The following is a 23287-nucleotide window of genomic DNA, read 5'->3' on the forward strand; positions in this document are numbered from 1 at the left end:
TCGCAGTGAAAAAAAAAAAGGAAAAATAAACTTATCATTTTATTTGTTCCTGCTGCGCCATCTCGGCGGGGTGGGTGGATCTGCTCTGCTCTCAGTGCAGGGGGAGGAGTGGTGGGCCCTATGTAAGTGCGCATGAATGTTTGACCGGCCCTCTCGGGCCGGCCAAAGATTCATGCACACTTTCCATGTTTTCCATGCAGGCTGCATTACAGCCTGCGTGGAGAACATGCCCAGGCTCCCATTTCCTGGCTGAGCGCTGAACTACGGCGCTCAGACCGATCACAATGCTGCATTGCAGCATTGTGATTGGCTATGGGGATCCGGGGAGCCCAGGTGCTTTCTGTTTACACAGAAGAGCCAGGAAGAGGATGGAGGAGAGGCGGTGGTGGCTGGCTGGCCGGCAGGTAAGTTACTTTTTTTTAACCCTCTTCCCCCCTTCCCTCCCCACTACTGCTTCCCAGGAGCAGCTGCTACTGAACATCCATGCGCTGTCTAGGAATCTCGACCTAACGAGTCTTGTTTATGATGGGGAAGCACTTGCCTCTACTCTAATGCCTATCTACTGAATACTTGAGGAAGCTAGGCTGTTATCTAGCAGGCTAGGAGAAGGTCCAATGTTTGACCATCATGGCAGCCAGCTTGGTAGCCTGGGCTTTCAAACTTTTCTTTGGGCCATGAAACAAGCCAGTGACAGGAGGTATGCCAGGAGTTAGGACTGTTTTTATACGTCAGGGTAATGGTTTTTCAAATATACTTGCAATTTGCAGTATATATATATATACATACACAAATGCACACATATATATTTTACGAACTACCAGCCCCATAATGCTTTACTACTCACTTGAGTGTGATTGTGACACTATAATAAAGGAGGGACAAATGCTGATGTTCGTTTGGTTGGCAGTCATTCAGTTGCAGAAAGCCTTTGAGAAAAGGAGTTATCCTAAAACCCGTCAGGCTCTGCTGATGCTGGGAGCATGGGTTTCCTCCCCTAACTGGAGTTTGCTAACAGTGAATGTGTCCTGCCTTTGGGTAACCTGTGGAACAGGACTAATACGGCCGACCCGTACGAAGGATGCACTGCCGCAAAAGTTAGCAGTCCCGCTGCTGGTGCGATGTATCAGCGTGGTGGGACTGTTTTAGCATAAAATTTGAACGGGGATGAACTCTGCCTGTGCCCCTGTGATGTTATAATTATATTGGATTGAATGGACTGCCTGCAGCCCACTTGGGATTTATTTTACGAACTACCAGCCCCATAATGCTTTACTACTCACTTGAGTGTGATTGTGACACTGTAATAAAGGAGGGTCAAACGCTGATGTTCGTTTGGTTGGCAGTCATTCAATTGCAGAAAGCCTTTGAGAAAGGGAGCTATCCTGAAACGTGTCAGGCCCGGCTGATGCTGGGAGCATGGGTTTCCTCCCCTAAGCGGTGCGAATCCTTCACTGCCTGGAGCTGCCGTGTTAACATGTTCCAAAGATGCCCAGCAAGCAAGGACGCACTCCGTTGCAGGTAGGTAACCGCCTTTATTTCTGAAACAAACAGACAACTTTCCATCCACTTTAAAGTCCTCGTGGCCTGACGCGTTTCAGAATACTTTTTAACTCCTTCCTCAGAGGCCAACATGAGTGTCCAGAAAATTACGTGCACTGCCATTTCCCCTTCGTGCTAAAACCATTTATATTTGCCTCCGGTGTGCCTATTTGATTATGTAAATTATTTTTACAAAGCACGCTGGTAGATGCAGTCCATTGTACACAATCTAACCTTCCAGATGGTCTGCTCACTCACGTTAAATAAAGGACATCAATCGCGGCCCTCCATTGAGCCTCGGGTGGAAGTTTGTCTGCTTTAGTAAGTTTCCTGCTGCGCCAGATGCGAGGAAGATATAAACGCACACATGTACACACACACACACACACGCACACACGCACACACGCTGCAGATCGGGGCTCTCCCTTTGATGAATGTGCGACTTCAAGGGGTCCCACCTGTGTACTCCATGGGGCCTTGCTTAGATGCTTAACAGGGTTCCTTCCACACTAGGTCAGCAAATTGCAAGTATATTTGAATAACTTTAATATGCACAATCTGTGAATAGGATTGAATGTCAATTTTTTGAATGAGTGGGCTACAAAGCTGCATAACACAGGGATCCTGGTCCGGATAATGCAATGCACCCTACCACCCGCCCACACAAACTCCATCTCCTCCCACCCCCATCCCACCACCCCAGGGGTCATTAGTATGGACATGTCGACCAGCACGATGCAGGAGAAATTAACTTCCTAGGAATTAAGCATTTCATTTTTAAACATGACTCAGGTACTCGCCATAGTAAAGGTACACTTGAAACACGTACTAGAAGCTTTCCTGGGTACACTATACTTTTTCCACACTAGTATGGTGTCATGACCTTGTGCATGATAATGACACATGACTTCATTTTATGACGATGGCTAATCCTTAGCAGAACATGCTATGCTGATACCAATTATATGATTTGGGTGTTAGTATTATCAAAGGATTCATTACTGAAATAATTCTCTTTATAATGCAATCCAAATCATTCTCAATTCATGATTTAGGTGTCATGTGGGAACACTGACTTGCTAGTCCAATTTTTGGGTGAAGATTTTTGTAGGTTTGCGCTTACTGCTTATGAACAGGACTGAGCAATAATGCAGTGTGTAAGCTTGGTTTTATTTCAATGCTCAATGGTCCACATTAAACCTGCTGTTTTGTGTGTCTATTCCAATGAGACCCATGGGCGCTTGGTGCAATAGTATAATTGCAAGGGTCATATGCTTTAGAAAAACTACCATTCCAAGGTCAACCACTTCCTAAAACCTACAATTTCAATGGAAGAATGTGTCAAAGAACACTGCTTGCCTTTCAGTAGTTGAGTTCCAAGAAGGAGATAATTTCTAGTGCTTCCAAGGACACTACCCATCTGAGTGGTCCCAGGAATCTCATTTCCCAATGCATCATGATTGTGTGCATCAATCTATCCACTGCAAAGTAGCATTCTTCTTAAAGCACTAAAAGAGAAGGCTTCTAGATTTACAAACATATAAGCAGCCGAATGTACAAAATAACACCCACCTACGTACAATAGACTATACAATGTGAAAAAGGTTCCACGGGCAATAAGCAATTGCCATTAGTGCTGCTGTCCTTCCTTCCACTCATATGGCACCCCGGCGAGATAACGTAAGCTTGTTTCAAGCAATAATAAATATTAGTCTGGTTTACAGTGTCTTTTAAAACATGCAAGACAAAATGGGGCACGGGCAACCTTCCTTCTATGGCATTAATGTAAAAACACTTTTTTTTTTAAATCATAAACAAAAACAAAAAAATCACAAATGTTCAAATTATACATCAAACCATCAAAAGGTGCTTCAACGCCATCCTAATAGATGAAGAGCTGTACAACTGCTAATAATATATAGTTGATCAATTGATAGGGAGTAAGAAGGATTCGTGATCCAATCACCTTCCAATTAATAATTTTATTTCCGCTCTGCACGACTTGCAAGTCGTGCAGAGCGGAAATCCCGCCCTACTACGCTGCCACTCTTCCTTGGAAGCCCTAAATCGGAGCTTTTCGGGTATTAACCTCACACTAGGAGTTCAGTGAAGAAAATTCCGAATTCCGCTTCTTTAAAGTGGGCAATACCCATCTTTTACACTAAAACACCCCCTGGTCCTGATGAAAGCTCACCTGACCCTGCTGGGCACATAACGAGCTGAAACATGTCGACCCACTCACTGGACTGATTGTACAGCGGACACATAAACTGCCCATTCTGTACAACTTCCCCTATTTTTATTCTTTTTCCATGCACCAGACAACAATAAAGATGATAGTCTAGGAAGCATGAGGAAATACCCTTTTTAATTTTCACCACTTCACGACACATGAGCACCTTGTCCAATTTTTGATCTCTGATCACTACTGAAATATCCAGTGGTTTCCCTCCAGGTGGAGGTAGCACAATACTAAACCCGATGATGATGCAGTCACGTTATCAAGGCGGAGAACCAAGATATACCGCCATACAATCCATCTAAAAACGTGAATGAGGGTTTTTTAAGGAACGGCCGAATAACCACCAAACCCTGGATAACAGGTTCAAGTGATCCACTCTTTTTTGATATACAACTGCTAATAATAGACAAGAAAAAAAAGACAGCTATAGTTACAAAAGGTTTCACATAACTCCTAGTGGTGCAAATAGCAACACTCCACGAAAAAATGACACACGGTTTCACAGGGATCTTACCCCCGGCAAAAAGATGGGAGTCTGTATCCTCATCCAAGCTTTCCAGTACAAAGTTTGAAAAACTCATATGTCACACAAAGTTAGGCTAGTGTCCACACCACCATACTGTAGCAATAGTCTTCACCTTTCTAAAGAAATATAGGCTACATAGAAGTGCAGTAAAGTGCATTGAGCGCAATAGTTCTTAACCCAAGACAGAACTCTCTCAAGCGGGTGCCTAAGGATACTCAGTTCTCAGCGATGAGATAAGCAGTTCGACCTTAAGAAAGGCAAAGGCTGCTAAAGTCCTTAGTTATCCGACTGAGACAGGATTTTGAGGGGAATAAACAAATCTTTTTTATTTACTACAAGGAATGGACTACATTTAGTAATTACCCTTGCTTGGAAAAAAAATACACATGTATAGGTGTGAACATAGGTTATAAAAAAAAAAAAATAGAAGAGTTGAATAGATTACAAGCCGAGGTAGCTATACCCGTTACAGATCTGAGTGAAATGTTTCTGCATGAAAAGCTGGAGACCCCCTAGTAAAAAGTGGGAGGGTCCTTCACGGTATCGTCACTATCGCTTAAAATACACCGTGGCATGTTGTATAGACGTACTGTGACCACATGAAAACAAATTCTAATACCAATTCTGTTTGACTTGGCACTGTAAATTTATGGTTTTGTGCGTTTATTGCACAACACTGAGCTCTATTCCAAGCAAAAAGCTGCCCATTTTAAAGGTGTCATATATTGATACTTGTGGGTCCCAGTTTCCGCACACTGGTAGGTGGTAAACAACTGCTGCGCAATGATACAGACGGCGAACTGTTACCACAAGCTGATACAGACGGCAAACTGACTCCACATACACCGAGGCGGTGCTGCTTCCACGCTTGGACACAGATGGTGAGCGGGTTCCATATTCTGACAGTGCTGCTGGATTAGGACATATACCAGGTGTCTCCAACCAGTCAACTGCGAGCTACCAGTAGGTCCCAGACACCTTCAAAGCAGCTTGCAGCCTTGAATTCATTTTTAAATAAGCACTCGGTCCAATTTTTCTTTTAAATGTTAAGGAAAGACTGTGTTTATTTTACATTATTATCACCAGGTTGCAGATAGCAGAGCTCAGTCAGATTTATGGGACAGGCTGTGTCACTGAAGGTGAAGAACTGAAGTATTTAACTCTTTTGTAAAAGTCTGAAAAAGTTAAGTTTCTGAATGCTTTTGAATGGGAGAAAATTAAAAGTGACCTTAATGATTAACTCTTCATTTTAATTTTCTCCCATTTCAAAGTGTTGCATTTACAAACAGGAGACCTCTTGCTCCTTGTGGCCAATAGACACTGTTCTATATTTATAACTGAAAAATAGTCATTTTTTTCAAAATGAAAGAAACAAATAAATCTTTTTCTATGAAACGTCAAGCATCAATGTCTTTCTCGTAAGACAAACACCTCAATGTTTTATGAAGCATGTTTATTCACTTAAAATTCCTCCCATTAAAAAAAATATATATTTTTCTGTCATAAATATGGCTCAATGTCTACAGGCCACTGGAAGAAAGATGCTTAGTGTTTGTAAATGCAACACTTGGAAATGAGAGAAAATTGAAATGATGAGTTTTATAGAATCCAAATAAACAAAGTTAATTCTTAAATTTAATTTTCTTGGTACAGTGCCATATTTATAAGTGAAAAATACAGCCATTATTTTAAGTTGGAGAAATGTAAAGTGCAATTTTTTTTCCATAATATGAACATTTTTGCATAACATTTTTCTCCAGTTGAGATTTCTCCGATTTGTGTTATGCATGTAACTGTGCCACATATGGCAAAAGGTATGTGCTGTGCCACAAGTACATACAACACAGTCTCTCAGTCACCCGCACACATATAGCCCTATTTATACGCACACATGTTCATACATCTTCAAAGACCCCGCTCTCATGACACACATGGCAACACTGTCATAGTACCCTAGTCAAAGTATTTTGTTCAAACCATAGCATCTGGCTCTATGGACATTAGGCTTAAAGCCAATTAAGCTGGCTGTGGGGGGCATCTGTTTATACGCAAGTTGGTTAGCCTTCAGTAGCTCATGATGATTTTCACTGATCAGAAGTAGCTGTCACTACAGAAAAGGTTAGAGAGCCCTGAAACATACAATCAACTGCATACATAAAGCATAACAACAAAATGGGAGCTAAGGCAACATACGAGTGGAAGCAGTTGGCGACTGTGACATACGACAGGTGGTGGACTGCTGGCACATTCTGGTACAGGTTGTGGCTGCTTGTAACCGTTCACTAAAGAGAGACGCGAGTTGTTTGGGCAGCGGAAATTGCACTATTCTCCAAGTCTATGGTCCTCCTCCTTTGGAGTCCTGGATCTATTCTTCTGGCTGTCACTCGCCACTCAGAAGGGAGACACGGACTGTACAGCAACAGGTGATGTAGGCCATGGGGGAAATGGGGAGGCCATTAACGTACCATTGACCCAATCACATAGCGAGTTGTCATTGCCATGCTGTAGCTGAGTGGTGCCTCAATCCTAATGTACACATATAATAATGTTAAACAAAAAACAGGGCAGTGTCCACGCTATGTTTTGAAGACAAGAAAAAAAAGCACTCTATCCATAAAAGGTTACGGATATCTTTTGTTTACAATGAAATTGATAAATGTTCAAGTTTAAATTAAATATGTAAACAACATTGCTACAGCACTACATTTCTACAATCCTACATTCCCTTCAGCGCTGAAAAGAAATGCTGCTACGGATGTGTATTTTTAAGTTGGGTGAAACATTTGTATATAGTAGCCAGATTTGCTATTTTAAAAAATGTAAGGTATTTAACATATTAATTGCTGACTCAACAGTGAGGAAGGTAGCAATACATCAACATTGTGTAACTGTCTCCATACATTGCTCAGTGTAACCCAACTGTATCATCTCCTTAAACTGCAATATCATTACCGTGTCTCCACTACATCACCCTGACCGCTATATTGGATGCCCATATACTATCTACAGGAACAATGTCAAAAAAGTATATATTAACAAGCATTGGCAAAGCCAATAGGTCTGGGTTTAATGTGCTAACACTCAGTGTTAGCAAATTAAAATTAGACCCACAGGAAGAAGCTAGAAACAAGAAGACAAAAGTTGTAAATTAGTTATTGTGCAGTGCAATGTAAGAAGGTGGAAGCAGAGGCTATGGAAGGGTACACCCAAAGAGTCAATACCATTAGGTGAGTGATACGAACTCCACTGGACTGGGCTACAACTTCTTTGACAGCCTGAAGCCAATGGCTGAAGGAGGCTGGTCGAAGAATGCCACCTCTGAGAGGTGAGGACACAAAGCCATTCCATGTATAATGAAAGTAAAAGGTCTGTTTGACAGATGCACTGTAACTACCTAAACCTAAAAAGGGATTACACTTACAAAAAGATATATGATAAAATGGGGTCCATGGCAGCACAAGCAACACACACACATGTAAAAATGCGAATAAGATATTTTTATAAACTATTAGGAGTTAATTTTAGAGTACGAAAAAAATAAAGTAATAGTTACAGATTTACAAAAATCCAAGATTTAAAAAAAACGAATTAAATAAATTTAGGTAGAGGGTGCTATGGGGTTACCCGGAAACAATCATGGTAAATATAATGGCTTTATGTGTGTGGGTGTTTCAGTGGGAACCGATGTAGTGCAAGTGAAGAAGAGTAGGGCGATTTAAATGAGATGGATAAAGAAACCTACAACCCACTTCAGAGACACAAATGGGCACAGCAAGGCTAGGCCTTTATAAAAAGGAGTTTTCAGCATATGTTAGCCTACAATAGCTCTTCAAAGCGCAGAACTTCACTTGTAATTTGTAAACCAAACTATTTACAATTCTATTGTATCCAAAACACACATGAATCTAACAGGCACAGAGGTGATCAAATTCCAGGTCCCAACTACATCATTATAGATTTAGGTTCAGCTACATTGTGCCAATATTTCTTTTAATACAATTTTCCCTTGGTTGCAGGTCTGTACCACACTGTCCAACACCACGTGATATACTTTCACTTTTCACGCATCCTCTACAACAAATGCACTTACTACGCATTCTCTTTAATGACATTTGCCACTACAACAGCTACCTCCTTGCAGCCCCATCAACACAAATAGCCTTTGCAGTGGACTTGAGAAGGTAACTTTTCAGCGGGACTAACCTGGTCCCTGTATCTGAACCACACTTCAGCACGGTCGGCCTGCACTTGTGACTTACCCCTGACCAGTCACAACCAGATAATCACAAGTGGCGCTTTGGGATTCCTGTCGCTATTTTCACTTAAAACTTTGAAAATCAATATCTTCAGGGACGCCTGATCTTACTGCCGCCACTTTGTTTTGCTCTGCCATCACGCCGACTCCATCCCCGGGGAGCCGCTAATCAGATTTCCTGCCACAGCTGACTGCCTCCTAAAAACTACACTTCCCAGGGGGCATAGCCATCGCGGCGGGAACCACGCACTACCTGCGCGCCATCCGGCCCTTAAATCTTCGACAGGCCTCCCGCGGTGCGGGACGCGCACGGGCTCGCCCGAGCCAAGGGCGGGCACGTCCTTGGCCGTCAGTGGCCGAAAGAGGCTGGGCTTGGCCACGACTCTTGGACTCCTGGATCAACGTACCAGCGTTTGAGACTGTGGTAATTGTATCCATTTCCTCTGATTCTGGACTATTTTGTCAGTGAAATGGGCGACTGATTGCATTGAAGAGGTGTATTGTATGTGACTTATTGTGCCTGGAGCCTAGTTTATCTTTACCTTTTTCTGCTAACTTCTTTGTTTTGTTGGCGTTGTCTTGCGGTCCACATCATAGGAAAAAGAAAACTGCAGAACGTACTTCATAACCAAAAACTTATTAAGGCTAAAGATTCCAGCAGAGTCTTTAATAAAATATTTGACGGGGCTGTGGGCGCTCTTGAAAAACAAATTTGTAATGTAGAAGAGGCATTGAATAAGGAGTAACATGCCTCTTCCAATCATATACTGTCTGAGGGGGTGACAAATTCCCACGTAACAACCGCGGAACTTCAAAATGGATGGGTCCAAATTGGAAGCGATGAGATTTTCTTAATTGACTCAGATGTAGTACCATTGCCGACGCCAAAAAGAGTCTGTACCTCTAAGAAAAAAGATGGCCCCAATATTTTATTGCCTCTGACACATAAGGTTCCATCCTCCACCCCTTCAAATACTCCAAAACCCAAAACAAGGGAATGGACACACCAATTACTACTAAAGTGAAAGAACGTGCAACTTTTCCCAGAAATAAAAGCAAAAGTAAAGGCCAAACCAGTAATAATGTGTCAGGAATTATGAGCCTATTCACAGATTTAACTACATTTATTAAAGAATCTATTGATTCCTTGGCGCAGAGACGACAGAATTGAGGCAGGCTTGGTATCTATTACAGGGTGCCTTAATGATGGGATAACTACACCACCAGAGTATGGTGAGGGAAACGGATTAGGTAAAGGTAAAAGCAAGGCTCTAGCAGTCAGCTCTCCTGAATATTGTAATTAGAGCAATGTGAGGGGGGGTATTAGTAGACCCGCAAGCTCTACAATTACGAAGAAGTCCGCTCCTAGTGGTTTATTGTACAAGGCTGCCAAGGTGAGCGGGGGAGGGAGCATCTATAATAATGAAAGAAGGGGCGATTTAACTCAATCTGATACTTGCCCTAGTCAAGGTACGCGCGTGCCATATAATCAGGAGCTCCAACAAATTCCATTAGTCTAAACCTCCCTCCAGCTGCGGTCCCCTATACCGTGATCTTGGCAAATGTTTCTCCGATACCTGAGGGCGATAAAGAATCCTGGGTTACGTTGATGAACAAAGCCATACACTGTTTGGGTGCTAAAACAGGATTGACACAGGAGATGTTCACTGCATTCAAAATGTGGTGAGACGAGTTTCGTGGGTGGGTGACAGTAGAAAAAATTTAAAGGGGATTGTGTTGTTTTATCTTTCGGTTCCCCTTTCTTAGTCCATGAAATTCTAACTAGAATTGGTGCAAATACACTTATGGCTGAGGGCGTTCATGTTCTCCCCTTGGGCTATTTCTATCGCCCAAGAACGACTGACAAATATACCACCTCACATATAACCACCTTACCTAATATTAACCCAAGATACAATTTAGAGGTAACAAATAGGTACAGGCCCTTAGATTCTCTGGAGGATGTGGATTGACTTTTGGCTATAAATGACCATCATTATCCAAAAGCTGACTGGGCACCTAAAGCTTTAACTAGGCTAAGTACCCTAGTATCCTCTGTGGAACTGCTTGTAGGTGTAAATGACGACATGTGCGGGGGTGGTACAGCAATCACCTTGCCTCCTATATCTCACGATCACATTAGTCATAATATTTTTATGGGACAGAAAATTTTGGGTGATTCACCCCTAGTAGGAATTCTAAAGCCTGTTTTAAATGATTCACTAAGCGGTGGAGATATCATTGATGTAACATCTACTGTAGATTTAGCTTGTAGTTTGGTTGCCGATCCGCTGATAGAGAGAAGTCAAAGTCAGGGTAAAAATGATCAGGAATCTACCTCTCAACCTGACTCTGCTAAAGGAAATGTTAGAGTAATATTCTGGAATATCTCTGGCCTATAATGCAATATGGATAGATTTCATTAACAACTTTGACATCCTTTGTCTTCAGGAGACGTGGTTGTTGGATGAACTACATATTGATGGCTTCAAGACACTCCATATACCAGCCTTGAGGTCAGCACACGGAAGACACAAAGGGAAGATTTGTATTTATATTTCAAATATGATGAGGGTGCAGAAGATAAAAATGCTTAAGTTTACCTCCTATTATCAAATTGTCACTATTTATCTATTCTCGCAAACTGAGGTAGTGGTCATTAATTTTTACAACAACATAGATAAGGACAATGTTGCCAGCATATTAAAAAGCCTTATCGATGACTTAAGTAATTTGGTTGCATCTAAAGGAACGGATGTGCTTACGTTCTGGGGTGGGGATTTTAACATCAGTATCTGTCGACAATCTGGATGTGGGTTTGGGGATATCGAAACAGAATGCAACGCACATGCAGCCCACTTTGTTCATTCAGATAGGGGTGAAAGACTTATTGAAGTGATGGCAACGTTTGATCTTGGTTTTGCCAACACATTGTGTTCTCCCCCAGTTGAGTTTGGCCCCACGTTTATTGGTCGTAGTTTTAACTCTCCGATTGTTATTCCAAATCGCTATGCTAACTGGTTTGATCAATTTCGTATTCACCCAAATGGCCTGAGCGATCACTTACCATTAAGTATTAACATCTTACTTCCCTTTAAGAGCACACCTTCCATTGTGGAAAGTTTGGCTTGGACCGAAGATATTGTGTTGGCCTGCCAAAATGGCTACTCCCTGAGTGGGGGCAGGAAGGACCCTGAGGTTCTGAACACAAAGATTATATCAAAGACTTTAATCCCCATTACTGAGTGCCTGCAAGAAGGGACATCTTATAGGGACATACGGAATGCGTTTTCCGTAATTTCGTCAGTGATACAATATTCGCTGAGTTGCCCTCGTAAGATGCCATCTAATAAAGAAAATGGTTGGTTTGATAATATGTGTACTAAGACTTACTCCCTGTTAAAGGCTGCCCTCCATAGATCAGAGAGGGATTACGAGGAAATCACCCGTGCAGGAAGGCCTATAACCTTGCCAGGAATAAACGCAAGAAAGAAATTAAAAATCAAGCTTGGAATAACCTTTACGAGGCTTCCTTACGTAGGGATTGTTCCTATTTTTGGCAGGCAGTAAAGGCACCATTTTTTGATAAAAATGAGGGAGCAAGGGTTGAGTTAGCGATTGACGAGAAATCATGGGTCGACTTTATTTCCAAGGTGTATGGAAATAAGAGTAATGAGGACATTACTATACCCCAGGAATCAAATTCACTTGGCGACCTTATTGACTTCCCGCCAATTGATATCCATTTTACACATGGTGAAGTGCTGGCGGGAATAAATGAGAGTAAAAGAGGTAAGGCCCCAGGCCCCGACGGGATTCCGATTGACTTGTACAAAAGCACAATAGAGCTTTGGTCCCCGTTGTTAACCCAAGTTCTAGAAGCTTGTTGTGCTATGGGTTTTATTAAATCCTGGTCGGAGTCCGTGATAATACCCATTTTTAAAAAAGGGGACCGGGAAAATCCTGCCTGTTACCGACCCATTTCTCTTTTAGACTCACTAATGAAAATCGCAGGAAGGGTCGTTCTGAATAAACTTCAACAGTGGGCTGAGGAAAACAATATTCTGAGCCAGGTCCAATATGGTTTTAGGTAGGGGAAGGGTACAAACAAGCAGGTCCTAAACTTCTCCCTGATACAGGGGAAGTATACCCAAGCGAGGGCAGGGAAATTATTTGTGGTATTTGTAGATCTTACCGCTGCTTTCGATTGTGTTGACCACAGCAGGCTATGGAACATTTTAGAGGACCTAAAGGTCGAGCCCCCCACTTGTGCAATTTTGAGACAATTATATACGGGGCCTCAGCCAAGGTGAGGTATGAACTAAAGGGTGAGTGCACTAAGTCATTCCGTGTGGAGAGGAGTGTAAGGCAAGGCTGCGTACTGGCCCCGTTCCTTTTTTCATTATATACCAACGCCTTGGAAGAGGAATTGGTGGCCAGGGCGAGAGATTCACCGAAAATCAATAACCAGCAGATTGTCTCCCTTCTTGACGCGGATGACGCGGTGTTAATGGCCAGAACCCAGCTTGGACTTCAGAGGGCCGTTACAACTTACACTGATTTTATGGATAATAGGGGATTGAAAATTAATGTAACAAAAACATTTGTGATGTCATGTGGGAAGGGGAAGAATATATGTAGAAGTCTAGCTACTGGGAATGGCAAAATCGAACCAACCAAAACGTTCTCCTACCTTGGCATTTTACTGGAGGATTCGGGTTCTTGGGGACCCGCGGTCAAAGAAGGACGCTTTTGTTTAAAAGATCGACTGCGGCTGTGATGACTTTTAAAAAAAAAAAATGGGGAAAAGGCCCCCGGGAATATTATTAAAAATATAGCAAGCTAAATGCACAAGTATTGTTACATACGGGGCGGGGACTTGGGGTTTTTATGATGTTTCGTCAATTCAAGTGGTTGAAAATGCTTTTTTAAGGTTTATACTAGCTGTTCCTCAGAGCTCATCTGTTTTTAACTGCCACAGTGAACTGGGGATTCCCCACATATCCGATTTGATCAAAATGCAACCAGTTTTACTCTGGCACAGAGTCTGGACTTCTCCTAGCCTAAGGTTGAATCGTGAGATTATTAAAGATTCAATGGGATTAGATCAGGCCAAAAAAATCCCCTGGCTAAATTATATAAGAAAATTATCGAATGATCTGTGTAGACCAGATTTTTATTTTAAACCAGACACTATGAGCACCTTACCTAGAAAAGAGCTTAAAGCCCTATGTTTAAATCATTTCGAGACTCTCAGACTGGCAGTGGAAATAAATAAAAACTCTGTGATCCAGCACCAATTGAGTTTGGCCAGTAACTTTATTCAACCTTACCTAGTGTGGTGCATAGGGGACTACGATAGATATATACTGACTAGGTTCAGATTTGATTGCTTTCATCGTTTGGTATCATTCCCTGCTATAAATGACTGGTCCAGGAATCTTTGCCATTGTCCGTGCGATAATTTAGCATTACAAACTACAATGCATGTTGTCCTTTTTTGTAAATCTTATGCTAAGGAACGAACCAGATGGATTATGCCTCTGTTAAAGCAAGGAGCATGGCAGCAATGTCGCCCGGCTTTCCTTTTTTTAAAACTATTGGATAATGTGTACTGTATTGGAATTATGTCTGGACTCTTGAAAAGCATACTGAGGAAAAGGAGAAGTATAATCTGTTAGTTTTTTATATCGTAAAATTATGTATCATTGGATCAGTTGTATATACTAAGGCACTTTTTAATGCTTCTCTTAAATGAATTGTTTTTATTGTACTTTCTGCTTTTATGATTTTATCATGTATTTAAAATCGAATAAAGCATTTTCAGATTCGGATTCAATATCTTCAGTTATACTGATTTTTATTGTTTTGGTGTCATTTTATTTTTTAAATTGTACTCTTATTGTTTTATTTGGTTTGGAGATTTGTCTTGTATTTTCACTTCATTACTGTCTGAGTACTGCATAAATACTTTACACATTGCCTCTAAGTTAAGCCTGACTGTTTGCATGCCAAGCTATCAGATGGTTAAGCACATGTTAATTTAGTGACTTTTGTGGTTCTAATAACCCAGTTTCTAACACCAGCATGTATACATATACTTTAAATGTGGGTAAACCCCCTATGCTCTCAAGCTAATATTTTTAATAGGGTCATTGCCATACACCTATACATATATATATATATATATTCACTGAAAAAACCATAGGTTTCACACACGTTATAGTTAGGAATTACCATTTAAAAAACCTTGCAAATTCACTTAAAAAACCATAGGTTTCACACAAGTTATAGTTAGCTGGACATTTCACTCGTGAAAAACCATTGAAATTCCCCCGTTATAGTTAGTGCAGGCAACTATAACTCACGTGACCGCAATCCTCTGCTGGTGACGTCAGATATTACATCACTGTATTTAGACACTTATTTACATGCCTTCTTCCATTAATTTTTAGCTATACATATATTACAAATATTTTTTTTTCAGAAAGACACATATGTCATCAGTGATGTAATATCTGACGTCATCAGCAGAGGATTGCGGTCGCGTGAGTTATAGTTGCCTGCACTAACTAGAACGGGGGAATTTCAATGGTTTTTCACGAGTGAGATGTCCAGCTAACTATAACATGTGTGAAACCTATGGATTTTTAAGTGAATTTGCAAGGTTTTTTAAAGGCTAATTCCTAACTATAACGTGTGTGAAACCTATGGTTTTTTCAGTGAATTTGTACTGTTTTTTAAATGCTAAGTTATGTATTTATTTATTTTTTTTTTTAAGGTTTTTCACCGTGCGCGTACCGTACGCGCACGGTGCGCTTCTCGCACCGTGCGCGCGTTGTGGGCGCGCGGTGCGCTTTGCGCACCGCGCGCCCACGTTACGCAATTCGCGGAATTTTTCTGTTTCTACCGTACGCGCATGCTACGCGTACTCCGCGATTTTTCGCAAAAAAGTTGAAGGAAATTTTGGCCCTTGGGGGTCCTTCTGGGACCCCCTGACTAAGGCTAGGGGGTCAGGAACTGTCCACCCTGCCCCCTTTTCACGTTCTCCACCTTTGTTTTTCACCCCCTCAGACTGCGAGAGACAAAATGGCGGCCGACACTTCCTGGTTTCGACCGATTCGAATGTTTACTAAGATCTAACAACCAATCAGAATTGCGCTCGCGCACGGCAGCGTGCGCGTACGGTAAGTTTTACCGTACGCGCACGGAGCGCGCTTATAGATATATATATGCTTTTAAATGCTATTTTCTCAGGAAATACTGAACAGATTTACACCAGACCTGCAAAAGGCACATCCCTGACCTGAGGACTACCTCTCTGCCAAATTTCAAGTAATTCTGTTCAGCCGTTCGGGCTGTAGCTTGGACTAATGGTCCTATGGAAAAATGCATGGGGAAAACGCGTTTTGGGACCCCCCCTTTTTCTCAGCCACCGCTTGACGAATCCCCCCCGAGACTTTTAGGGAAGGAGCGGAGCGCCCCACCTATTTTGAAAATTTCGTGAGGATTCGTCAATCGGCGCCAAAGTTATTCCAAATAGAATGTTGCGGATTTCCTTTGGAATTTACAGGCCCAGCGTTTGGTCGTTTGATGTACATGGCAGTTCTAAAATTATGTTAGCATTACCGGAGGTTTTGCAATTAGACAAACACTGCATGCTAGTTCTTTAAATGCTTTCAGGTCTTTGCGACTGACTGTTTTTCTAAAATCCTGCAATATTAACTATCGAGCCAGGCCGTGACACAATTGTGAAAGGGTTGGAGTGGCCATTGGCTTTAAAGGGTTAATGCCAAGTTAGGCCTCTGTATCAAATATGCCAGGGCAGGTTACCTGCTGATTAGGGGTTGTGTGACTGCTTGATATCACCTACTGTTTTTCTTGCTCCCCACCAAGCTAAATGCTTCACCCCTTAACACAGACAATAAAATATATATGCGATCATTTGAATGTTGGGGACTACATTAAAAGACAGCGAAGTGGCTCAGGACTTTATTGGCTGGTATGAATCTTCTGCTCCAACTTTCTAATGTTTTTTTTTCCCTTTTTAATGTAGAACATTGTATCTTCAGTTAGTGGGATGTTCTAATCGCCTTATAGCCCTTCTGCCTAGGGATACACCGGTTGTTAAAGGCCTTCTCCCTAGTTATAGGCCCAAGTGGCAATGGATCTAGGGCCTTTAAAACTCAGCAGAGAGCTATAAAGGCTATAATAATGGGTTGAAAGCGTAAACACAGCAACTACCTTCCACAGTCACCCACTCAAGCTAGTGGCTGGCTGAGTAGCGCATATGGAGGAGAATATGGTATGAGTTTCCTAAATGGGCGGCAACAGCATTCTGCCTAGGTTGCTGGGTTCTTACCAGTCCACTCCTGCACTCGAATATTCATTAGTAAAGAAATCTCAATGACCATCAGTAAATAGCCTCCCTGGAGGTGCGTACTCAGCAAATGGGGTGGGTGGAATTGGGAGGTAAACTGGGTTTCTTTAGGTTTAGGACTTTTCTGGTTTCTAGGTCCCACAAATGTACACAACAGAAAAATCAAAGCAGTGTGGGCTGTCAGATGGTCACACTAGTATGTGTGACTATATTCATTTAATTGCAATTATAAGCGCTCAACTGTTCATGAACCCACTGCTAAGGAATCATGTGATAAGCAAATTAAGAAACAGATTGGAACAGAAGCGCTTGTATTTTAAATATATCAGTTCCAATTTAGGGATCTTAGGGAAGCACTGTATGCGGTGTATTCTCTTTTCAATAACAGTTTAGCACAAGAAACATAGACAAGGCACACTACAACGGAGTCACACTTCTTTAAAGCCTTAAATCCGTCAACCCAGCCAATGCGTTTCGTCCAGAAGGACTTCATCAGGGTTCTGGTAAGATCTGAGTGCAGTCCTGAAAATTCACTCTGTCGGTTCACCCAGTTCTAAATAGTTCTTGAAGATTTTTTTTCATTATATACGTTGGGCATCACAATTTAGAAGAGTGTGTCAGTCCAATCAGTATGGTCAAATATGCAACATCATCACAGAAGGATTTGTTTGATGGAACGTGGAATATTCTCCAACCCAAAACGAGGCGATCTGAATGTTCAGGAATGCACACAGATATTCCCGGAACCCTGATGAAGTCCTTCTGGACGAACTGCATTGGCTGGGCTGACTGATTTTAGGCTTTAAAGAAACATAAAGGAAGAATTTACCACATGAATGCGTTACTATATGACTTGTCTATGTTTCTTGTACTAAATTGGTATTGGAAGGAAAATACACCACGAACATTGCTTCCCTAATATCCCTAAATTGGGACCGATATATTTTAAATGCTAGCACTTCTTTTCGCACAAACGTACAGGTGATTATATGAGATGCAGAACAAGACTATGGTGTGAACACTGTACAGTTATTTACATGTCAAATCTCATTTAAATTCAACGTTGCCTTTGAGCTACTTAAATCTCGCTGCGGTCTCAATCGCTCTACCACGACTTTCAAACAATGCAGGCTTAAATAAAGATTGAGCTCATAGTCACTAGAAAATAATAGTGTTTATTCATATGATGTCGTTTTAAAAAAATCCACAGAACGTCTCCAAAATATTTTCATTTAACAGATGGTGTTTTCAGCTCGTTTGCAGCAGGATGCCAGGTGCACAGTAGAAGTTCCCGAAACAGAGTTTTAAATGGAGACTTAGGGGCAACCAACATTTAGATATAGAATACGTCCTGGAAGCTTTCCTAGGGCTGCATGAAGGGCAAGAAGGAATTATGTGATCGCAGAAAGCGTAAGCCTGCAAGATTAGTGTCAATAAAGATTTTAAAAGTCTACTATGTACAAAGCACAGATAAAAGTCCTCACCATTTAAAACTTTCTCAGCATCAGCATTAATTTACCCTCTATTACTCTTGAACCCTCACAGCATGCTGTCAGATCCCTTTCAAACCCAAATGTAATGCATACTTTTTGTCAGAACTTTACATACGGTAATATATTTATTGCAGCTTTTATGTTATAACATATTTAGTATTTTGATATTTAATACCAATTTTAGATTTGTTTGTAGATTACATATTCTAATAAATACACTAAAACTGTCTTACATTAGTGTGTCAATCCCAAACTCTGTGTATTAGATGCTATACCCAACTTTGAGGCTACGTGTGTGGCTAGTACTTTGCTACAGGCACAAGAGGAGCCCCACCGGTCTGGGCTCCCGTGTGATTATATGATGATAGCCCAAATGAGTACAGGTAGGTAGGCCACAGTCACTGGTATATTCAGGGTTGCACTGGCCATTTATCTATAGGGCAGTTCTGTGGGGCTGGAGCCACTGGAGACCGATTCTTGAAGGCACAGGGCTGGTGCCTTTCAAAGTTGTGGCAAGGGCGCCATGAGCCCTTCACTAATGGCTGGGAGGTAAAATACTGGGATAGTAATGATTGTGGGCAGTGGGTTTTTGGGCCCTAGTGCCACTGCACAACTGATAGCGACACCCTAGTGTCCTCTGTCTCCAGCTCCCCAGGGTCTGTAGGAGGGGGAGAGGGGGAGGGAGGGAGAGAGAGAGAGAGAGAGAGAGTGAGTGAGACAGAGACAGAGAGAGATGCTTTAAACATTTCTGACAAGGCGTCTTTTGGTTCCAAATCCATCCCAGATTATATTGGGCTACCAGAGACTGCTTGGCAATCTATCTTGCTGTTGACATTTAGTCATAGAAGAACACAAGCAAAAGCAGAGTGGTGACCCAAAAATGATTATGATACCATGGGGATAAGGGCAAAATTAGCTACAGAGAGAAAGAACAAGCAGGGACGTGGTGAATGCAGCATTGGTACTTTAAATAGCGTGGACAAACCAATGGAAGCATAGTCGCAAATCAATTTCTGTGCGAATTTTGGTGATGGTGTTGTATGGACATTTTGGTTTGAGAGGAAATATCAGTTTCAGTGCAGGGACAGAGAAATCTAACTTATTAAGCCAACTTCATTTAGATGTAGCCTACATGTAATATTTGTGAGAAAAACAGGTCAATGACGAGACCCTTTTATTTGATATAAATATCTATATGAAATGTGTGTGATATTAATTAACTATTTATCCATATAAAATAACATGATATTTAAAAAAAATAACACATTGTGCCACAGAAATATTTAGTCTTTACCAAAATATAATGTATGGGTTATAAATGAGTTACTGTCAGATATAATCTCCTAGTAAAGATCACCCCAGTTGCCTGAAGGAATTTGGTACCAATTTAGGAAAAGAAAAAAAATGACGAAAGGTTTATTACCCTTGGTTTGGGCTAGATAATCTGACCTAGAGGTTTGCCATTGATGTGTAGTGTATGCTGTAAGCAACTGGACCACTTTAAGAGCTTCCAAACACCCAATTGTTTTGTAAGGTATTCTATTTGGTATGTCTTTCATTTTTTTTTTGTTTTTTTATTATTATGTTTTTTTTAGGTGAGCAAGCCACTAAAATCTCGAGCCAGGCTCGAGGTCCTCTTGGAACATCGAGCACAGTGCAGGCCGAGCTTTCAGAGGAGGAGATGTGGCATAGCATCTACAGCGGCCGCTCACTAAAGAGGGGGAACCAGGTGCAAATCCTGGCCTTGGCTCAGCATCCTGTTAATCCTTGAAAATCACCCAGTGCCACAAAAAAGTTGTAATGTAGTCTGTGTGTGCTGAGTAGTGTTTACACTATGCAAAATTGGCAACAATTAAATAAAGAATAAAATCTGCAGTCTGCCGGTACCCGCGCTCTAGTCTCATTCTCCAAGAATCAACGACTAAGCATTAACCATTGATGCCCATCTAGTGGAAACATTGCACACTGGGAACCTGGAAAATGTGGGATCAATCCTGGTTTCCCTGCTTTACCAAACTCTGATCCTAGGAAAATATTTTAATTCAACAAGCCTCCTTTATGGTCCGTATTACATGAGAACACTTTCAAATATATGAGCTCTGGATGTGTGATGCACAAAACCTCTTATGTTTGACTTTTATAATAATGTTGCTCCATTCAATCTATGCATCCAGGTCACATATAGGGTATACTTGACAAATGACATTAGCCTCTTAGTTCACCAACAGCATTGCCATCAGGGCGGGGGCAGGAATGTTTCCCGGTGCTTGTTTAAAAACTCCCACTTTAAATTAATTCTTCTCGGTGAAGAGATAATCTTATGCATTAAGGTCGCTTCTGTGTGTTAAAGAAATCCACTTTTCTGAACGTTGAGGACACCTTATCAAATTGTAGCATGATGTCTGTTACAGGATATTTTACATGCCATATATGTTTAAAGGCTCGGCTTGTGCATTGGCTCTTTAACCAGAGCCGACCCTTCCAGTCTGTTCTCCTTGTTAATTTGCTGGTTCGCTCGCCTCTAGTTTCTGCATGTGTTATTTGTCAAAAGACAGGTCGCTGAGTGTCATAGCACAGCAAGGCCAATCTCTGAACTTGGCACTGTTGTCATAACCATCACTACCTCGGAGGAGAAGCGGTGTCGAATACGAAAAAAAGTCAAATATACGACTGATAATCAAATTAAACAAGACGTCACAAACCCTCACTCCGCGGCGCCCTCATACTCACCCACGTGGGAGGGTGACGTACACGCACACAAGAGCAGCAGTGGTACTGGGTGCCATTACGGCACCGTACGAAAACGTAAAAGCCAGACCTCAGATAGCAAAAAAACGATTGTTCTATACTCACGCATTTTGTGAAAAACAGAGTGACACAATTCATCATATGAAATCAGATCAGTGATAAATTAATGAATTTCAGGAGATTTTTAGTTTCTTATATACATTAGACAAAGTTTTTTGTAAACAAACAAAACAGGCAGATGCGTACAAGTATATAATGCAAGCCAGAACGAAAGTCCAGTTTATAAAGAAGCCTGCTAGCTCGTTGTGGCAACAACATCCTTAGTATGCTGAATCATTTGCAGATCTAAAGAACGGTCTCGTTTAAAATGCCTAGTTTACTACTTTTACAGTTCCCCGAGTAGGTTAACCTGCGTTGCCACGCTGAAAATAGCCGCGAGTTATGACACACGCCAGAGCTCATGCAATGCTGACACTTGAAGCTGCCAAAAAAGTCTCAAAGCAAATGCTGCGTGTGGCGTGCAATGACAGCGACTCAGCTATATCCATCAGAAAGGCAAACTCCCCCATTCCCGTTCTTTTGCCCCGCATGAAAACACTGCCATGTCACCGGGCACTGACAGGGCAGATGCGCGTCACCTGCAGCCAAGCGGTCTCTCCCCTGAACTTTCTTTCCAATACTGCGAGCGACGCAGCTCTTCAAAGGCACAGACACTTGCCGCACTACAGTAGTCTTGTCTCTCAGTTAGGAGCTGGTGCTACTAGTGCCTGGCACGGGTAAAAGGTGCACCCAAAAAGAGGTACAAGATTAATTATTTTTCATTTAAAGCAGATTCTCCTCTTATCCGTGGCGTTTTTGACAAATGCCACTCCGAAAGCTGTCTTATTCCACAATGCTGTATAAGAATGGCAAACAGATGCGCTTCATGGACCTCTGTTGCTGTCATGCACGTGTGTACCAAAGTGCTGCCCCTCAACTACCAAGAACTCCCAGCTGTCACTAACCTGCATTTGATGGGCTGGCTTTTCAGCTCGTAGTATGTCTTGGGCTCCTCGTGGAATTCGTCACTGACTTCGAAATCCGCCACTATGCCAGATTCAGACTGCATGGCTGCTACTGTAAGTGGGGCAAAACGGCTAGTGGGTGAACATGGACGAGGAGTAGGCAGGGCTGTCAGTGCCAGCTGGCTGTGCTTACAGTGCCAGCCACAGTCCACTCCCCTGCCCCCTCCTGCACATTGACTTTCAGCTGCGTTACTTCTTTTCTGGGATTTGTAGTTTACAGAGAGGCTTGCGGTGTTGCTCTCCATATTAGGAATAGCACTTATGAACTACCTAACCCAGCATGCAAAGAACCTCTGAAAAAAACAACACGTAATGACTCCGGACCATGCGAGCTTAATTGTTTTCATATTCAATTGTTTAATGTTTAGAAGCTCACTGCGCGTCCGGGATCAATGGAAATAGAAATAGGACGATAGAATTATAGCTCTGTCTCCCCTCCTTGAAGTATATCAAGGCCAAGTCCGTACCCTTGTGGGGTCAATCTAACCTTCCGCCCTTCACCTGCGCACTCACCTTGTAAAGTGCTACAGCAGTTATCATCATGTTTTATTATGTTTCATTGGGACAAAGGTGTAGTGAGTGTCTTCTAACTTCAGGAGATGGCTATGTTTTGGATTCCGATCGACTTTTCAAATTTGTAGTGAAGATTAAGAGTCATTGCTCGTTGAAATAAGTAATAAGCCAAAGGCTGTGTCCGGTCGCAGTGCATTATATACACGTGTTTTTAAAATGGTCCTACGATTAAATCAGTACAGTTTTACAAAACAACGAGACAAAGGTTTACTCGAGGGTCACTCGACATTTATGTAAAAGTGGAAGCGCCGTAATTAGTTTGTGTATAACTTTAAGCTACAGGGAAGACGGCGCAACAAAACGACACTCTACACCAAAATGGGAGGAAAGAGCGTTTCAAAAGTACAGGTCTGGAATATAAACAGAACTAAATCCTTAGGCAATAGTTTACAAAAGTAAATGCTTCACTAAACAATATTAATTCCTGGACGAACACAACTCTAATAAATGTCAAAGTGCCCACTCCT

The 23287-nt window shown here is 41.8% G+C and overlaps 1 protein-coding gene across 7 annotated transcripts in view; it reads right to left on the reverse strand.

Annotated features, from left to right (window-relative positions):
- Positions 1-22450, reverse strand: part of MITF (melanocyte inducing transcription factor) — a 690636-nt gene extending 668186 nt beyond the window's left edge. For 5 of the 7 annotated variants that reach the window (XM_085624957.1, XM_085624956.1, XM_085624954.1 and 2 more), the window contains exon 1: positions 22188-22412. In XM_085624957.1, the coding sequence (XP_085481083.1) occupies positions 22188-22291 (104 nt within the window). In that variant the 5' untranslated portion in view covers positions 22292-22412. Of the gene's footprint in view, positions 1-22187 lie in introns of all 7 variants that reach the window. The other 2 variants (XM_085624958.1, XM_085624950.1) reach the window with 2 other exon arrangements.
- Between the last annotated feature and the right edge of the window lie 837 nt (positions 22451-23287).

Source organism: Triturus cristatus, chromosome 9, assembly GCF_964204655.1.
Source record: "Triturus cristatus chromosome 9, aTriCri1.1, whole genome shotgun sequence".
In the NCBI taxonomy this organism is placed as follows: Eukaryota; Metazoa; Chordata; class Amphibia; order Caudata; family Salamandridae; genus Triturus; species Triturus cristatus.